Source organism: Eptatretus burgeri, chromosome 15, assembly GCF_056783735.1.
Source record: "Eptatretus burgeri isolate ZD-2024b chromosome 15, Ebu_testis_v1, whole genome shotgun sequence".
Lineage (NCBI taxonomy): Eukaryota > Metazoa > Chordata > Myxini > Myxiniformes > Myxinidae > Eptatretus > Eptatretus burgeri.
This window is the reverse complement of record NC_140975.1, coordinates 61271607-61287001: the sequence shown is the minus strand read 5'-3', so window position 1 is coordinate 61287001 and position 15395 is coordinate 61271607. Positions and strand designations below refer to the sequence as shown.

The 15395-nt window shown below is 45.7% G+C and overlaps 1 protein-coding gene across 2 annotated transcripts in view; it reads left to right on the top strand.

The window, feature by feature from the left end:
• LOC147012305 (SPARC-related modular calcium-binding protein 1-like) overlaps positions 1-15395 on the top strand; it is a 214155-nt gene that overhangs the window by 184565 nt on the left and 14195 nt on the right. For both annotated transcript variants that reach the window (XM_085856294.1, XM_085856293.1), the window contains exons 13-14: positions 5473-5720; positions 5999-6049. In XM_085856294.1, coding sequence (XP_085712420.1) covers positions 5473-5720; positions 5999-6049 — 299 coding nt within the window. The remainder of the gene's footprint in view (positions 1-5472; positions 5721-5998; positions 6050-15395) is intronic.

The following is a 15395-nucleotide window of genomic DNA, read 5'->3' as shown; positions in this document are numbered from 1 at the left end:
GAGCGAAGGAACAAAGCTGCACATACTGGCACGCCTCACCCATGAGAGAGGGTACTGGCACGAGAGAGGGGGAGAGAGGGGAATTGAGAGGGGGGAGGGTGAAAAAATGCCCCAATCCAGTCGTCGGCGAAGGAACCAAGCTGAACATATTGGCACGCCTCACCCACGAGAGAGGGTACTGGCACGAGAGTGGGGGCGAGAGAGAGGGGCAAGAGAGGAGGGGCGAGACTAGGGGGGCGAGAGGGGGGCGAGAGAGAGGGAGGCGAGAGAGAGGGGGGCGAGAGAGAGGGGCGTCACAATTCTTCTTCTTTGATATGACGTCACAATTGATGCTGGAGACCTGAGTATGTTTCCCAGGTGTTTCCCTAGTTATGGCCATTTATGATACGGTTGGTCCGATCTAATTGAAACAATGCCCCAATCCAGTCGTCGTTTACGAGAGTGAAGGAACGAAGCTGCACATACTGGCACGCACCTACGGGCCCGCACTCGTAGAAACAATGCGGATAACCAATCAAAAGAAAGACCAAATACTGCAAAGACCAAATTCCTTCATCAGAAGGAACCTCAATAAGCAAATATATCATCAGGAGGAGCCTGGATAGGCTTCGGGTTTCAACGACTCCTCCTCTTCCCATAAACCCATCCAGGGCCAGATATTTCAACAGCAAAAGGAAAGTAATATTTGTAAAAGTGCTTTTAAACTCGAAGTGTGTAAAACTCTGAAATGTCTAATCGAAGCTGCAGCCTTTTTTTTTTCTTTTTTTTAAAATACTCACCCTGCATACCCATCACATCGCTGATGGGTTTCATCATAGACGAATTGCATATCTGTGAGTCTCAATGAATATGTAAAATGAAGTGAAAGGCATGGAAAAGAGGATCTTTTTTAATAACACGTTGTTGTTGTTGCTGCTAATATATAATTTGGTGTGTTCCCTCCATGTCCGTCACGCTTTATTCTAGAGGGTTCTTGGTGTCGTACCATTGAAACCACTACATAAAAGCTCCAAGTCCTGCTTCTTCCTCTTCCCTCCCAGAAAGATGGGCTTTCAAAACAGGCATTATGGTGATGAAACAGAAAATTCTTTGTTTGAAGTAAATTGGTTTTTATCTTTCAAATTATATCATTTTTATTATTATATGACAGCAGGAATCCTTTAGAATAAAGTATGATGGACACACTTGGACTGGAGCTTCTCCTTTTAGTAATGGACTAGACGACCCGTGAACCCGTTGGGTTCCCGTTGTTACAGCGGTTGATGAAAAAAAAAATGGACACAATTTTAACATTATTTAGTGGTCAAACTTTAACTTGAAGAAAATTTGAGCATTTACCTCAGGAGCCATCGTTCGGCCAACCAGTTTCTCGAGGTATATCAACACATACTCCGTGGTTTGTCCTTGCGCTTTATGGATTGTCATACCAAAACTTAACTGAATCGGGAATTGATTTTTTAATAATCTTTTTCGTTGGCCGATTTGAACAAAACTTGATACTGCACACTGCAGGGGAATGGTGAGTAAGGTGGCCCTAAAATTTTTGCGCTATCATGTACCGTTTTGGCTGTATTTCGGGAACATACATACAAGATGAGAGTTTTAGTAATATACCAGACGACCCGTGAACCCCTTGGGTTTCCGTTGTGACAGAGGTTGATTAAAAAAAAATCATTTCAAAAAAAAATAAAGATAGCTCCAGCGAACTATACCGCTGAGGTTGTTTGCATTGATCAAATAATCCCAAAGAGTACTTGACTGAATCGGGAATTGATTTTTATATAATTTTTTTCGTTGCCCGATTTGAACGAAACTTGATATTGCACGTCAATGTGAAAAAAAAAACGTAAAAAAGAAAGTCGAAGAAATTATTGTGCATAATCTTCTAAACACAATTTTATTTATTAATGAACACGGAAGTCTGAGATCTAAATGGCGATGTTTATTTTATGCTTGAAAATAAATCATTCTTTGTCTATACTAAATGTTTGAGTTTTTCAATAAATAATTTCAAGAAAAAAAAAGATAGCTCCAGGGAACTATACCGCTGAGGTTGTTTGCATTGATCAAATAATCCCGAAGAGTTCGTGACTGAATCGGGAATTGATTTTTTAAGAATTTTTTCGTTGCCCGATTTTAACGAATCTTGATACTGCACACCGCATGAGAATGGTGAGTAAGGTGGCACTAACATTTTTGCACTATGGTGTACCGTTTTGGCTGTATTTTGGGAACATATATATATATATATATATATATATATATATGTACATATACAAGATGAGAGTTTTAGTAATATATTAGATGACCCGTGAACCCGCTGGGTTCCTGTTGTAACAGTAGTTGATGAAAAAAAAATGATAGCTCCAGCAAACTATACTGCTGAGGTTGTTTGCAATGATCAAATTCTCCCGAAGAATATTTGACTGAATCAGGAATTGATTTTTTAATAATTTTTTTCGTTGCCCGATTTTAACGAAACTTGATACTGCACACCGCATGAGAATGGAGTAAGGTGGCACTAAAATTTTTGCGCTATGGTGTACCGTTTTGGCTGTATTTCGGGGCTATATATGTTTGTATATATATATATATATATACATATATATATATATATACATATATATATATATACATATATATATATATATATATATATATATATATATATATATATATATATATATATATATATATATATATATATATATATATATATATATATATATATATATATATATATATATATATATATATATACATATATATGTACATATACAAGATGAGAGTTTTAATAATATATTAGATGACCCGTGAACCCGCTGGGTTCCCGTTGAAACAGCGGTTGATGAAAAAAAAAAGATAGCTCCAGCAAACAATACTGCTGAGGTTGTTTGCATTGTTCAAATTCTCCCAAAGAATATTTGACTGAATCGGGAATTGATTTTTTAAATAATTTTTTTTGTTGCCCGATTTGAACGAAACTTGACACTGCACACCACAGGAGAATGGTAAGGTGGCCCTAAAATTTTTGCGCTATCGTGTACCGTTTTGGCTGTATTTCGGGAACATACATACATCCATCCATCCATACATACATACAAGATGAGAGTTTTAGTAATATATAGATAGATTATTTAGTTGCCATTTGCTTTGACTCTGCCATTGTTTTGCAGGTTTTTTAAATTGTAAATTGCTTGAGTTTGAGCCTAATTACATCAATATATTTCGATTTGAATGTAGTAAAGTATAAGTTGCTTCTTTATAAACAATACTAAAATTTGATGGATGTTTTTACTTTTTTTGTCCAATAACTTAAATTGCTAATTTGGAAACATTCTCAAACCTTTTTCAGATCTAGTCACATGTGATAACCACGTTGTACAGTTAATGTTTTGTTTCCCACTAATAGGCCAGATCTGGATCTGGACCTGAACCCAAATCTAATCGGCTTGTTCTTGTTACCTACCCAATTCATCGACCACGTTTTGTCATCACCCATCCACAACGTTTTGAGATGTCGTGCTACATATCGTTTTTGCCCCTATCTCTCAATGGTGGAGAACCACTTTTAAAAAAGTCCACCTTCAGTGGCTAAGCTAAATATATTTGAGATTTGGCAGAGATTTTTGACTTTACTTCAACCAGGCAAATAGTCATCACCTGTCTCTGCCTGTCATACGTTGGCTTTCTCTCCGCTTTCCTCTATTCCCACTATATCTTGATGTGAATGTGATATCCTCAACCATCAGTATCAAGAATTTCATTCCCTCTCAAACAAGCCTATTGTAATAAAAGCAAAGTTTAACAGGCTGCTGGAGAATAAGTACTCATTGCTTCAGAGTGTTTGAGAAGTTAAAACATGTTCTTAAAAAGTTATTGTATTTGGCATGTATCAGTGAAGGATAATATTGATATTGTTACGGGCCAGGTGTCGTCGCCAACCGACCGCTCTGAACGGAGCCGCAAGTCAAGTCGGCCCAACCGATCGCACGGAATATATATCGCCGCCCGGATAAGTCCGAGTCGACGGGTCCTTGTAGAAGAACCGAAATACGCCAATGGGCAGATCACGTGGGGTAGGGTCGATTGCCAATCTTCAATGTACCTAAATACCCACGTGATCCAACTACCGGGGTATTCCACCCTTGACGGAACTCGTACGGAACAAACCGCTGAGGCGAGCCTGTCCCGTGCGCGATTCCAAGCGGTTTAATCACCGAGAACCGTCAGTCCAAATGTCCCCCTTTTATGGCAAACCAACGCCTTTCTAACTCCCAACACACGAAATGCTCAGTCAATGAAAGAATCGACGCGACGAGCTGAAAACATTTAACAATTGGGGTATTTATTAATAATAATGGGGAACTAGGGAAGCACGTAAGAGCAGAACTATTCCGACTATACGAAATGCAATGCAAAGATTTACAGCACACAAAGCATTTAACAATATCCTACGTATTAGATGGGCCCGCGGACACACATACACACACACACACACCCAAGTGATGGTGGCTGAGGCCTTTAATAACGGGCTCCAACTCGGAGGACAGGTGAACTGAAACTCAGAACCTATCTCGAACCTCTCCACCTCGTGTGGTCTTCAAGTTGTTCAGACCCGAGCTCCAGCGAGAGCGAGTTGGATCCAATCGCCGTGAGCCGCGATCCTTCCCGAGCTCCCACGAATCCTCCCGCGCTTCTCAACACGTGCTGGTGAGACGAGGCGCTGATCCTTCCTGTCGATGCGCCGCTTCCCCGAGGAACCACCTCCCAGAAGAGGTCGATGAGTCGCACCAAGCCGCGAACCAAACGGAGAACAAAGAGCTCCACGAACCAAGAGAAGAAGAAGAAGCCACCATTCGCAGCTCGAGCCGAGCAACCGGCTCAACTTTCTTCCAAAACAAAGCAGCTCTCCAAAAAGCCTACCGAGCCAAGCAGGACCCGAAGCTCTGCTAAACAACTCCTCTGCAGAAGCAAAAAGCTTCCGAAGGCCTCAACCCTAATCCAAGCCAAGCAGGACCCGAAGGTCTGCTGAACGACTACTGCCGCACTCCCCTCGAACAAAAGAAAGGATCTCCTCTTTATCCTTCTCCGCCCCCCTTCCCCGCGCCTGGCGTGACTCATGCCCTCGTGATCCATCCCCCGCTCAACCACGGGTGGGAGGGAGTTGTTGACATCATGAATCACGGGACGGCAGGGCTCTTCTTCCTCTTCGCAGAAGAAGGGGAGGGACGTCTCCATTGTTCATTCCCTAACTATTAAATCGATCCGCAGTGCATCTAATCGATTTCTAAACATTTAAACAATGAAAGGTGAGCTTTCTAGGGAACAAGCACTTATCGACATCGCTGACTAAAGGAACCTGTATGTTGTGTGCAATCGAATTCCAAATTCGTCACAATATTATAATAATAATTAAAATAGAATAAACCTAAATGTTGTGATATGCTGTACTGCTCTTTTCGGTTGCAGCATTCCAGAACCAGATCCAGAACACACCCTGGAAGAGCAAGCTCTCCGCTGGCACTTTGCACGTCTCGATCGCAATCGTGATGGCCTTCTACGGAGACAAGAGACCAAACCGCTGCGTCGCTTGCTACGCCTCCTCGCCCGTCCCAAGAAGTGTGTTCGGCGCTTCTCTGAATACTGTGACTTGAACGTTGATCGAAGGCTCTCGCTCGCAGAACTGCGTGGCTGTCTCGGCATTTCTTCTGCCAATGGTACAATACACGTTCTCATCATTTGACGTCAATATACCATCACCCTATCGTTGAGTTTTGAAAATATCACACTATTCCTCATTCCCTGAAGTTGTATTCATATATACATTTTAACAAAACGATTATAATATTTCATTCTGTACATTTCATTGAAAATCTGTGCATTAACTCAACTGTTTTGTTGAAGACACTGCAGCATTAAACTTACCTTCTCTTTCCACAAGCATGCTGATCAAGCCAGCCAAATCCACAATTAAATTCACATCTGCTCTCTGCAGGGAAGAGTGATACGAATTCATCTCCAAGAAGACACGGATCCAACCCTTTAGGTAAGGTGAAACTGGAACTTCCAGGCATGCACGAAGGGCATTCAAATTTTTCTCGGAATGGGATTCTCACAACAGTCCAAGCCTTAACATTATTGACTTACTTTTGAAGTTCAGAATAATGGTGATGAAGCAATCTCACGGTACATACGGTACCTCGAGAAAGTTTAAACCCCATTTCAAAATTTTCACGTGTTGTTGCCTTATAGCCTGAAATTAAATTGCATCAAATCAGACTTTTCCACCTTTATTTACACATCGCAATTCTCAACTTCCAAGTGAAAAACTAATTGTACACATTTCAAAAAAATAATTAAAAATATAAAACTAGAATATCTTGGTTGGATAAGTGTCCACCCCCCTTAGAATAATAAATATAAATTAGCTCCGGTGTAACAAATCACCTTCAAAATCACACACCAAGTTAATTGGCCTCCACCTGTATTAAATTGTCGTGATTCTGATTATTTAAGAACAAAATCGGCTGTTCCTGTCGGTTTCCTCAGCTGCGTAGTGCATTTCAGAGCAAAGACTCAAACATGAACACCAAAGGGCTTTCAAAAGACCTCCGAGATAAAGTTGTGGAAAGGCACAGATCAGGGGATGGGTATAAAAATATGTCAAAGCCCTTCAATATCCCTTGGAGCAAAGTCAAGACAATCATTAAGAAGTTGAAGGCAAATGGTACCACCAAGACCCTGCCTAGATAAGGCCATCCCTCCAACGAGGAGACTGATCAAGCAAAGAGGAGACTGATCGGAGAGGCCACCAAGAGGCCAATAGCAACTTTGAAAGAGCCACATGCCGTTATGGCAAACACTGGTCACTGTGTGCATGTGACAACAATATCCCAAGCACTCCACAAGTCTGTCCTGTATGGTAGGGTGGCAAGAAGGAAGCCATTACTCAAAAAGCCCACCTTGAGCCCCATTTGAGGGATGCAAAAAACACTCCAGAGATTCTGAAGGCTTGTGGTAAAAAGTTTTGTGGTCTGACGAAACCAATATGGAACTTTTTGGCCAAAAAGTAAGACGTTACTTTTGATGCAAACCCAACACATCACATCACCGGAAGAACACCATCCCTACTGTGAAGCATGGTGATGGCAGCATCATGTTATGGGGATGTTTCTCATTAGCAAGGACTGGGGCACTTGGCAGAATAGAAGGGACAATGGATGGAGCAAAATACAGACAAATTTGAGAGGAAAACCGGCTGCCCTCTGCAAGAAAGCTGAAATTGGGACGGAAGTTCACCTTTCAGCATGACAATGACCCAAAGCACGCAACCAAAGCTAAACTGGAGAAGCTAAGAAACAAAGAGATAAATGTACTTGAGTGGCCCAGTCGGAGCCCCGAACCTAAATCCAATCTGAATTCTGTGACATGACTTGAAAATTGTTGTCCATCAACATTCCCCACACAACTTGACTGAGCTTGTACAGTTTTATCCAGAAGAATGGGCAAATATTGCCCAATCAAGGTGTGCAAAGTTGGTAGAGACCTATCCCACCAGACGCACAGCTTTAATTTCTGTCAAAGGTGCTTCCACCAAGTTTTAAGTCAGGGGGGGTGGACACTTATCCAACCAAGATATTCTAGTTTTGTACTTTTAATTGATTTTGTATAATTTGTATAATTTGTTTTTCATTTGGAAGTTGTAGGTTACGATGCATAAATAAATGTGGGAAAAGTCTGATTTAATTAAATTTAATTCCAGGCTATAAGGCAACAAAATGTGAAAAATTCAAAAGGGGGTGTGGACTTTCTATTGGCACTGGAAGTAAATCATGTTGTGAATTCAGAAATGCTCACCGACTCTGCATGATTTCAACGTTTTATTTTGGACTGCACCAGTGGCACGTCTCTCCCGAGCTGGGAGAGGGGCAGAGCTTGGGTTGCAAAGAAATAAATTGCTCACACTGCTCATTCATTTTTAATTTAATCGATTTATCTGATGGGAGGATGCTAGGTGTGTGTGTGTGTGTGTGTGTGTGTGTGTGTGTGTGTGTGTGTGTGTGTGTGTGTGTGTGTGTGTGTGTGTGTGTGTGTGTGTGTGTGTGTGTGTGTGTGTGTGCGCACCCACAAGTTGGGTCACCGGTGAAGATTGGGTTATTTAAACTTGAATAAACCATCAAGAAGATTGATGTTTGAAGCTGTAGCAAAAAAACCCTGTAGCGCACCACTGCAACGATGGTCCTCATTTCCTTTTTGGAGGTTATTCAGGATTGTGCAATGCCTACTTACACTCAATGTAGTCCCGTGGCGACTATGGACTATTTGTATTTTAATTTCCATTCTGCAGACAGAATATAAATACTCAAATGCAATTGTTCGACTCCAGACAAAGACTTCACTTTCAAATACGACGTGGGAGGTCAAATCACAAATCTGAGATGGTCATGGAAAAAGTAAGGGAATATCAAAGGAAGGAGTATCTGTTTTATAGATTGTAGCGAAGCTTTAGATTGTGTTGATCTTGAATTGATGTGGATCATGCTGAGATAAATGGGGATGTCAGAGCACCCGAGAGGAAGCCTGGTCACTAAACAAGAAGCTCCAGTAAGAACAGAGTATGGAGAGACAGGATGGTTTTGAATTGGAAAGGCGGACAGGGAGTTCATTCTCTTCCCTTACTAGTTAAATCTGTATCGTGAGTACACCATGAGGAAATCAAACATGGATGACATAAAGGTTGGAGTCAGGATTGGAAGATGTAGCAACAACTTAAGGTCTGCTGATGATACCACTCTGTTGGTAGAAAGTAAAGAGAACTTGTATTGATAAAACTGCTGCAGACAGTGAAGAAGGAAAGTGAAAAAGCTTTTCTTTATTTAAACCTCAAAAAAGACTAAAATCTTATGAACTGAGAAGATCGAGGTGTTCAGATTGGGAGACGATCATGTGGAAATAGTGTAAAATTTAATCTTCCTGGGTTCTAAGATTGAAGTGAGTGGAGAATGTGAAGAAGAAATTAACAGATGGTTATCATTGTCATTGGGGAGAACAGCAATGTCAGGATTGATAAAAATCTGGAAAAACAACGATGTGACGAAACAAACCAATCAGAGTCTGGTGAATGTTCTGGTATTTCCAGTTGTTATGTATGGATGTGAGTCGTGTACAATGAAAAAGAAAGAAAGAAGATCGACAGTTTTTAAATGTGGTGATGGAGACGAACATTAAACATTCCATTGACTGCAAGAAGAACAAACAAATCAGTGCTTGAAGAAATTAAACCACCATGTACATTGGAAGAGCTGATGGTGAAACAGAAACTGTTATACTTTGTACACATCATACGTGTAGAAAACACAAGTCTGGAGAAGTGAACCATGCTGGGTGTGGTTGAGGGAAGAAGAGGAAGAGGAAGATGCAGATCTTGTATTTGCTGTACAGAGAGGGTAAAGGCTACAACCAAGCTGTCTCTACCAGAGCTTTGGGAAGCAGTGCAGGATTGGGATGTTTGAAGAAATCTCATCATCAATGTTACCAGAAGTCTGACATAACTTCAGGCACTGGGTAACTACATATATATATATATATATATATATATATATATATATATATATATATATTTTTTTTTTTTTTTTACGGCTGTGGAAATTTGCAATACACCAGAAAGGTCCTCAGGTTAGATATATCGATAAGTTCATGTGTAGTTAGTCTACACCCATTGTTTAGAGGGAATATGTGTGATTCATCCGGGCTGCGACGCTTTGAGTTAGCCATTTTTCTTTACCGATCATTATTTTGGACCAATCACCCCCCAACAACCAAATCGCCACCACCAACAACGCCCCCGAACAACTACACCAAACTGCCACGACCTTCACCTCCACAACCCCACCCCGCAAGCATCGCCTAACCCCCATTCTCAAACGACGCCCGCCAACAACCAAAACACCACAGCAAAACCCCCACCACCATCGCCTTTCTCCTTCCACAACCATCAACCACACCACCTGTCAACACCGAATGTCGTGCTCTCCAGGGCCCGTTCAGTGATTGTTGCCGAACGCGTCGAGCCACAAGTACAAAACGGATGCCTTTACGGGAGAGGAAATCAAATCAGGGAGGTTCACGCCCCTTTTCTTCCATCCAATGGTGAGCGTCGGGCATTGTGGCCCCGCCCCCAAGCACGATGCATGTGGATTCCTTTTAGGAGGAACTTCGGATCGAGAGAGGCTCATGCCCCCTTTTTGCCCGACCAATGGCTGAACATCGGGTGGCGTGGCCCCACCTCCAAGCGCGTTTTGATCCGCAAATTTACATACACGCTCCTCCTCCGGTCTATAAAGACGCGAGCACAAGGCGACTCGCGGCTGGTCGAGTGAAGACGGAGGTCGTCGTCGAGGTTGTCGTGGTCGAAGTTGTGGAGTCTGAGTCGTGTGTTTGTGGGGATCGGACGGTGAAGAGGACGGAGCTCGGAGTTGAGGTCGAGGGACGAGTCGCGGAGTGAAGCTGGGACGCGGAAGAGGGCTCAGGGGCGAGAGTTCACCGGAGTCGGTGCGGTCCCAAGGCCCCGCTAGCGGGACGGAGCATCTGCCATTCCACCCTCTCCACCCCAAGCATCAACAATTCCCCCCATCCGCACTGAGATAGTGCCGGTAACCCCGTCCGTTCCCCACCCCAACCGTGGTGTCGACCGACCAACACGTGCCTGCACAACGCACGCCTAAAGGAGCTCACCGACCACGCCAGGGGCACGGAGTCAGGCACGTTACGCTGACATTGCGGCTATCGCGCCACGAGGGCGCGGGTAAGACCCCTTCGGTCTCGTGGACCTGGCCGCTCACCCAGGTCCCACATACATTTGGTCCACGGACCTGTCTGCCCCCTTGCCTATGAGGGTGGCTTTTATTTGCTTTTTGTGTAAATGTGTGTGTGGCACCAGTCTTTTAAGTAAACCTGAATAAGTGCTTCTACATTGCTTTATTCGGTTGTAGCTCTGCGTTGCTTTCATTGCTTTGACTGTTATATGTGCATTCTTACTGTATGGCTGTGAATACGTGCTTGCCTTGTGTGTGTGAAATAAAAGTGCTTGTTAAATTGTGACCCGTTTCGTTGCGTCCTTTCCTTCGTTTGAAAATGCCATCTTGCATCACGGAAGGGATTGGTAGTGGGTTTAGACACCCAGCAAGTAATCTGAACTGTCGAGTTCGGCGATAACTCCACTCGGTTATCCCCTCAGCACGAAACGAGCCGCTTAAGCGGTTCGTGTCCGGAGCCGACCTGCGGCGTGGTACAACTCCTCGGTACGTTACCCGCGCAGGTACTTAGGTATATCAACATTCGGCGATTCACCCTATTTCGCGCGGGTAGAATGCGGACTGGGTTGTGGTGAGGTTAAACCCCCACCCGTGACTGGCTCCTGGCGGTAGTTCCAGGAGGGTCACAACTGAATTGTCCGTCCGGTGGGTGACGCAGTTGCGATTGGAGTTACGCAATCGCTCGCACGCCAGGAGGGCCAGAATTCGTAACAATAGATATATATATATATGTATATATATATATATATATATATATATATATATATATATATACATATATATATATATATATATATATATATATATATATATATATATATATATACATTGTTGCGAATTCGCGCCCGCCGGCGTGTGAGCAGCCACGTAACTCGAATCGCGGAACGTCGCCCACCGGACGGAGAATTCCGTCGTGACCCTCTCGGACTAACGCCGGGAACTAGTCACGGGTGGGCCTTTCGGCCTCACCACGATCGTGCCAACCGGCCCCCCGCATGGGATAGGGTTGTTCGCCAAATTCGACCTACCTAAGTACCCACACGGAGGGTAGACCGGGCGATCGCACCTCGCCGCAGGTCGACTTCGGACACGGGCCACTTTAAGCGACCCGTTCCGTACTATCGGGATAACCGAGCGGTGTTATATAGTCGACCTCGACGGTTCCGATTAATTATCGGGCGTATTTAGCCCACTACCAACCCTTTACGTGAAGTAAGATGGAGATTCAATTAAAGAAAAGACGAAGCGAACGGGAAAAACAGTTCAACATAAGGCACATTTATTCCACGGCAAACGGAAAGCACACATATACAATTACCACAATTATGCACCAAAAGCAAATGTAACAAAAGGAACACAACAATGCAGATCTACTACCGACTACGCGAGCACACGGCAACACTTACACAGTTTTACTTTACAGATGGCGCCGGCAACACATATACTCAAAAGCAAAATAAAAAGGGCCACCCTCAAATACAAGGGGGCAGACCTGTGGCGCGAGACCGCGTGGAGCCTACCCGTCTTGTGATGAGCCACAAATGCCGTGGCGGTGCCCCGACTCCGCGCTCCTCCGCTGGTTTCGTTGGCACTGCTTGGAATAGGGTGGGAACGGGGCCCCCTTTTCGCACTATCTCAGCACCGGGGGAAACAGGGGGGGTTGTTGATGCTCTGGGGAAAGAGGATAGCTGGCTTGCTTGGGTCCCGCGACGAGCGACTCCACTGCGACCTCGACCGCGTTCCCGGATTCCCGTCTCTGCAGCTCCCCGACAGACTCCGAACCCCGACAGACCGACTCTCCTCCAGACCCGTCTTGACTGCTGCTGCCACACTCCGCCGCCGCCACACCTCTCCAACTCGCCTGAGCCCGAAACAGAAACTGACTGAATTCGCCCCGCGCTCGGCGCTTTATAGTACGGCAGGAGAAACCATATGCAAATTTCCGGATCAGGATGAGCTCGGGCGGAGCCACGCTCGCCCATTGGACGGAGGAAAAGTGGGCGTGAACCTCCCCTGATCCTCGAATTTGCATATATCGATTCTACTCCGACGCGCCTGGAGGCGGGGCCAAATCGACCCGCGCTCGCTGATAGGACGGAACAGAAGTGGGCGTGTACCTCCGCTGATCCGACTTCCCTCGGAAAGGCCGCTCTTCGTACCCGCGGCTCAGCGCTCGTCCCGCGCGAGGCCAGGACAGCCTGACGCTCGGCGTCCACAAGTGGTCTGGGAATGGCCGCAGAAGGAGAAGAGGTGAAGGTGGTGGAGGGTTTATTGTGGTGGTTTATGGCCACGGTGACGCTTGGAATGGCGGTGATGCGAGGTTTGCAGGATGGTGCTGTGAAGGTAAAGGTCGTGGCTGTTGGCGTTGTTGTTGTTGTGAAGCGGCGTTGCGGTTGGTGGTTGTTGTGTGATGGCTGTTGAGACGTGGTTGGTGGTGGTAGTAATGGCGGTTGGTCCAAAATAAAGATAGAACAGAAAAACGGCTATCTAAAAGGGTCGCAGCCCGAATGAATCACATTTATTCCCTCTAAACAACGGGTTTGTGGCTAACTACACATGCACTTACAGAGATATCTCACCTACGGGACCTGAATGGTGGTTTGCGAATTTCCTCAACCACAGCAATATATTGTTACAGATTCTCGCCGGCCGCGTGCGAGCAACCACGTTTAGCCAATGGCGGCTGTCTCGCCCACCGAATGGACAATCCAGTCGCGGATTTCCGGATCAACGCCGGAAACCAGCCACGGGTGTTTTTAAGCACACCACAGCCTAGTCAATATTCCACCCGCGCACGACAGGGTCAATCGCCGAATTCTCGATATACCTAATTATTCGCGCGGGCAGACTACCGAGAGACTGTACCTCAACGGGGCCGCTGGGACACGAGCCGCTTAATGCAGCTCGCTCCGTTTTGGGATAACCGAGCGGGGTGTTATTGCCTTTACCAAATCCATTATCCCAGCCTACCTTCTGTCCGTCCGCGGGATCGGCTCATCCACCGTGTGCGTTTATGGACGGGGCTTCACTCGCGCAAGCGTGCACGCAGCGGCCTTGTGCGTAGCACTGCACATCGCAGTACAGCACTGTGCTACGCCCCACGCGCGCTGCAGTGCAAACCCGGCGCGGTTCCCAAAACAGCTACGGCCGCTACTCGGCCCTTGTCCACCGTCAGGCACCGTCGTCATCGCACTCTCGCGCACAAACTCCCACGTGCCACGACGCTCACACACCTCGACATGACATTCACACTGGGACATGCGGTTGCATGTTTGCGCATGCCAACCACCATCTCCCTCACATACAGCGACCTCACACACGCTGTCTCTCTCACACATGGCCTTTTACGAAGGCACTCCTTTTCACCCGTACACATGGTTCCACTCACACACGGTGCTTCATCCACACACGGTGTTTCATCCACACACAGTATTTCATCCACACACGGTGTTTTATACACACACGCTATTTCATCCACACATGGCGTTGCTTTCACACAACGCCTTTCACCTACGCTATGTGCGCTTTTCAGCACACATTTTTCCACACTCGTGAACACACATACCGGGACATTCACAATGGAGAATCGCGTCACCTCAAGCGCTCTCGGGGTCTCCAAACCCCCCAAGCTCCACGTGCACCCATCAACAGCACTCGCCCCTCTAACTCACAAAGCTCAACCGGACCCACCTGCTCGAGATCCACCTCAAGGGGGAATATTCCCTCCCCTCGTTCCATAAGGAGTCCATCCGGCTGCTTGCACCAGGTCACGACACATTCCCCGAGCTCCCTTCATCGTCCCTCGCTAACTCCATGTGTGTGTGCTCGTCTTTTACCCCGTCTTTATCGTGTATTCTCTCCTCTACTTTTTCTATCTCCCGCGTCTCTATTATTTCTTTTAATTCCTGCGTCTTTACGTGTCTTATACACGTCTCAGTCTCCCCATTTACTTTTTCCCTCTCTGTCACCGTCACCTGCACGAGTCTCGCCCAATGCGTCTCCCGAATTATTTTGTCCTCACCCGCTTCCATCGCGGGCCGGACAGCCGTTGCACTCCCTCCCAGCTCGTTCGCTCCAACATGTGGTGCCGCAACTTTGAGCTCCGTCGTTTGCCTTTCGCTGCGCGCAACCACCATTTTTGCCCACCTGCAGGCATCGCCCCACGCGCTGCATCTCACCCCGCAGCATTTGCATATTCTCATCCATTTGTTGCGCATTTGCATCCATTTTATTATTCATTTCTTTGCTCGCCTTGCGTGCATTTTCTTTCATTTCGTTTTTCATTTCGTTGTTCATTTCTTTCATTTCCTTTGAGTTTCCATCTATTTTGTTATTCATTCCATCCATCTTTGCCAGCAAAACCATGAATAGCTGGTGCATGTCAGGTGGGTCTGTGGCAGTCGCTTCGCCATCATCAAGCGTGGATTCGCGGGGCTGGGGAGGGAATTTGACGGAGGAGGGGAGGGGAGGTCTCATACACTGCGGCCTCCAGCGCTGCACCCATTTCGGACTCTGGGTTCGTTTGTGGGGGGTGTTCAACCTGCATATTAATGTCCTGCACAGGGATCTCATCCTGAG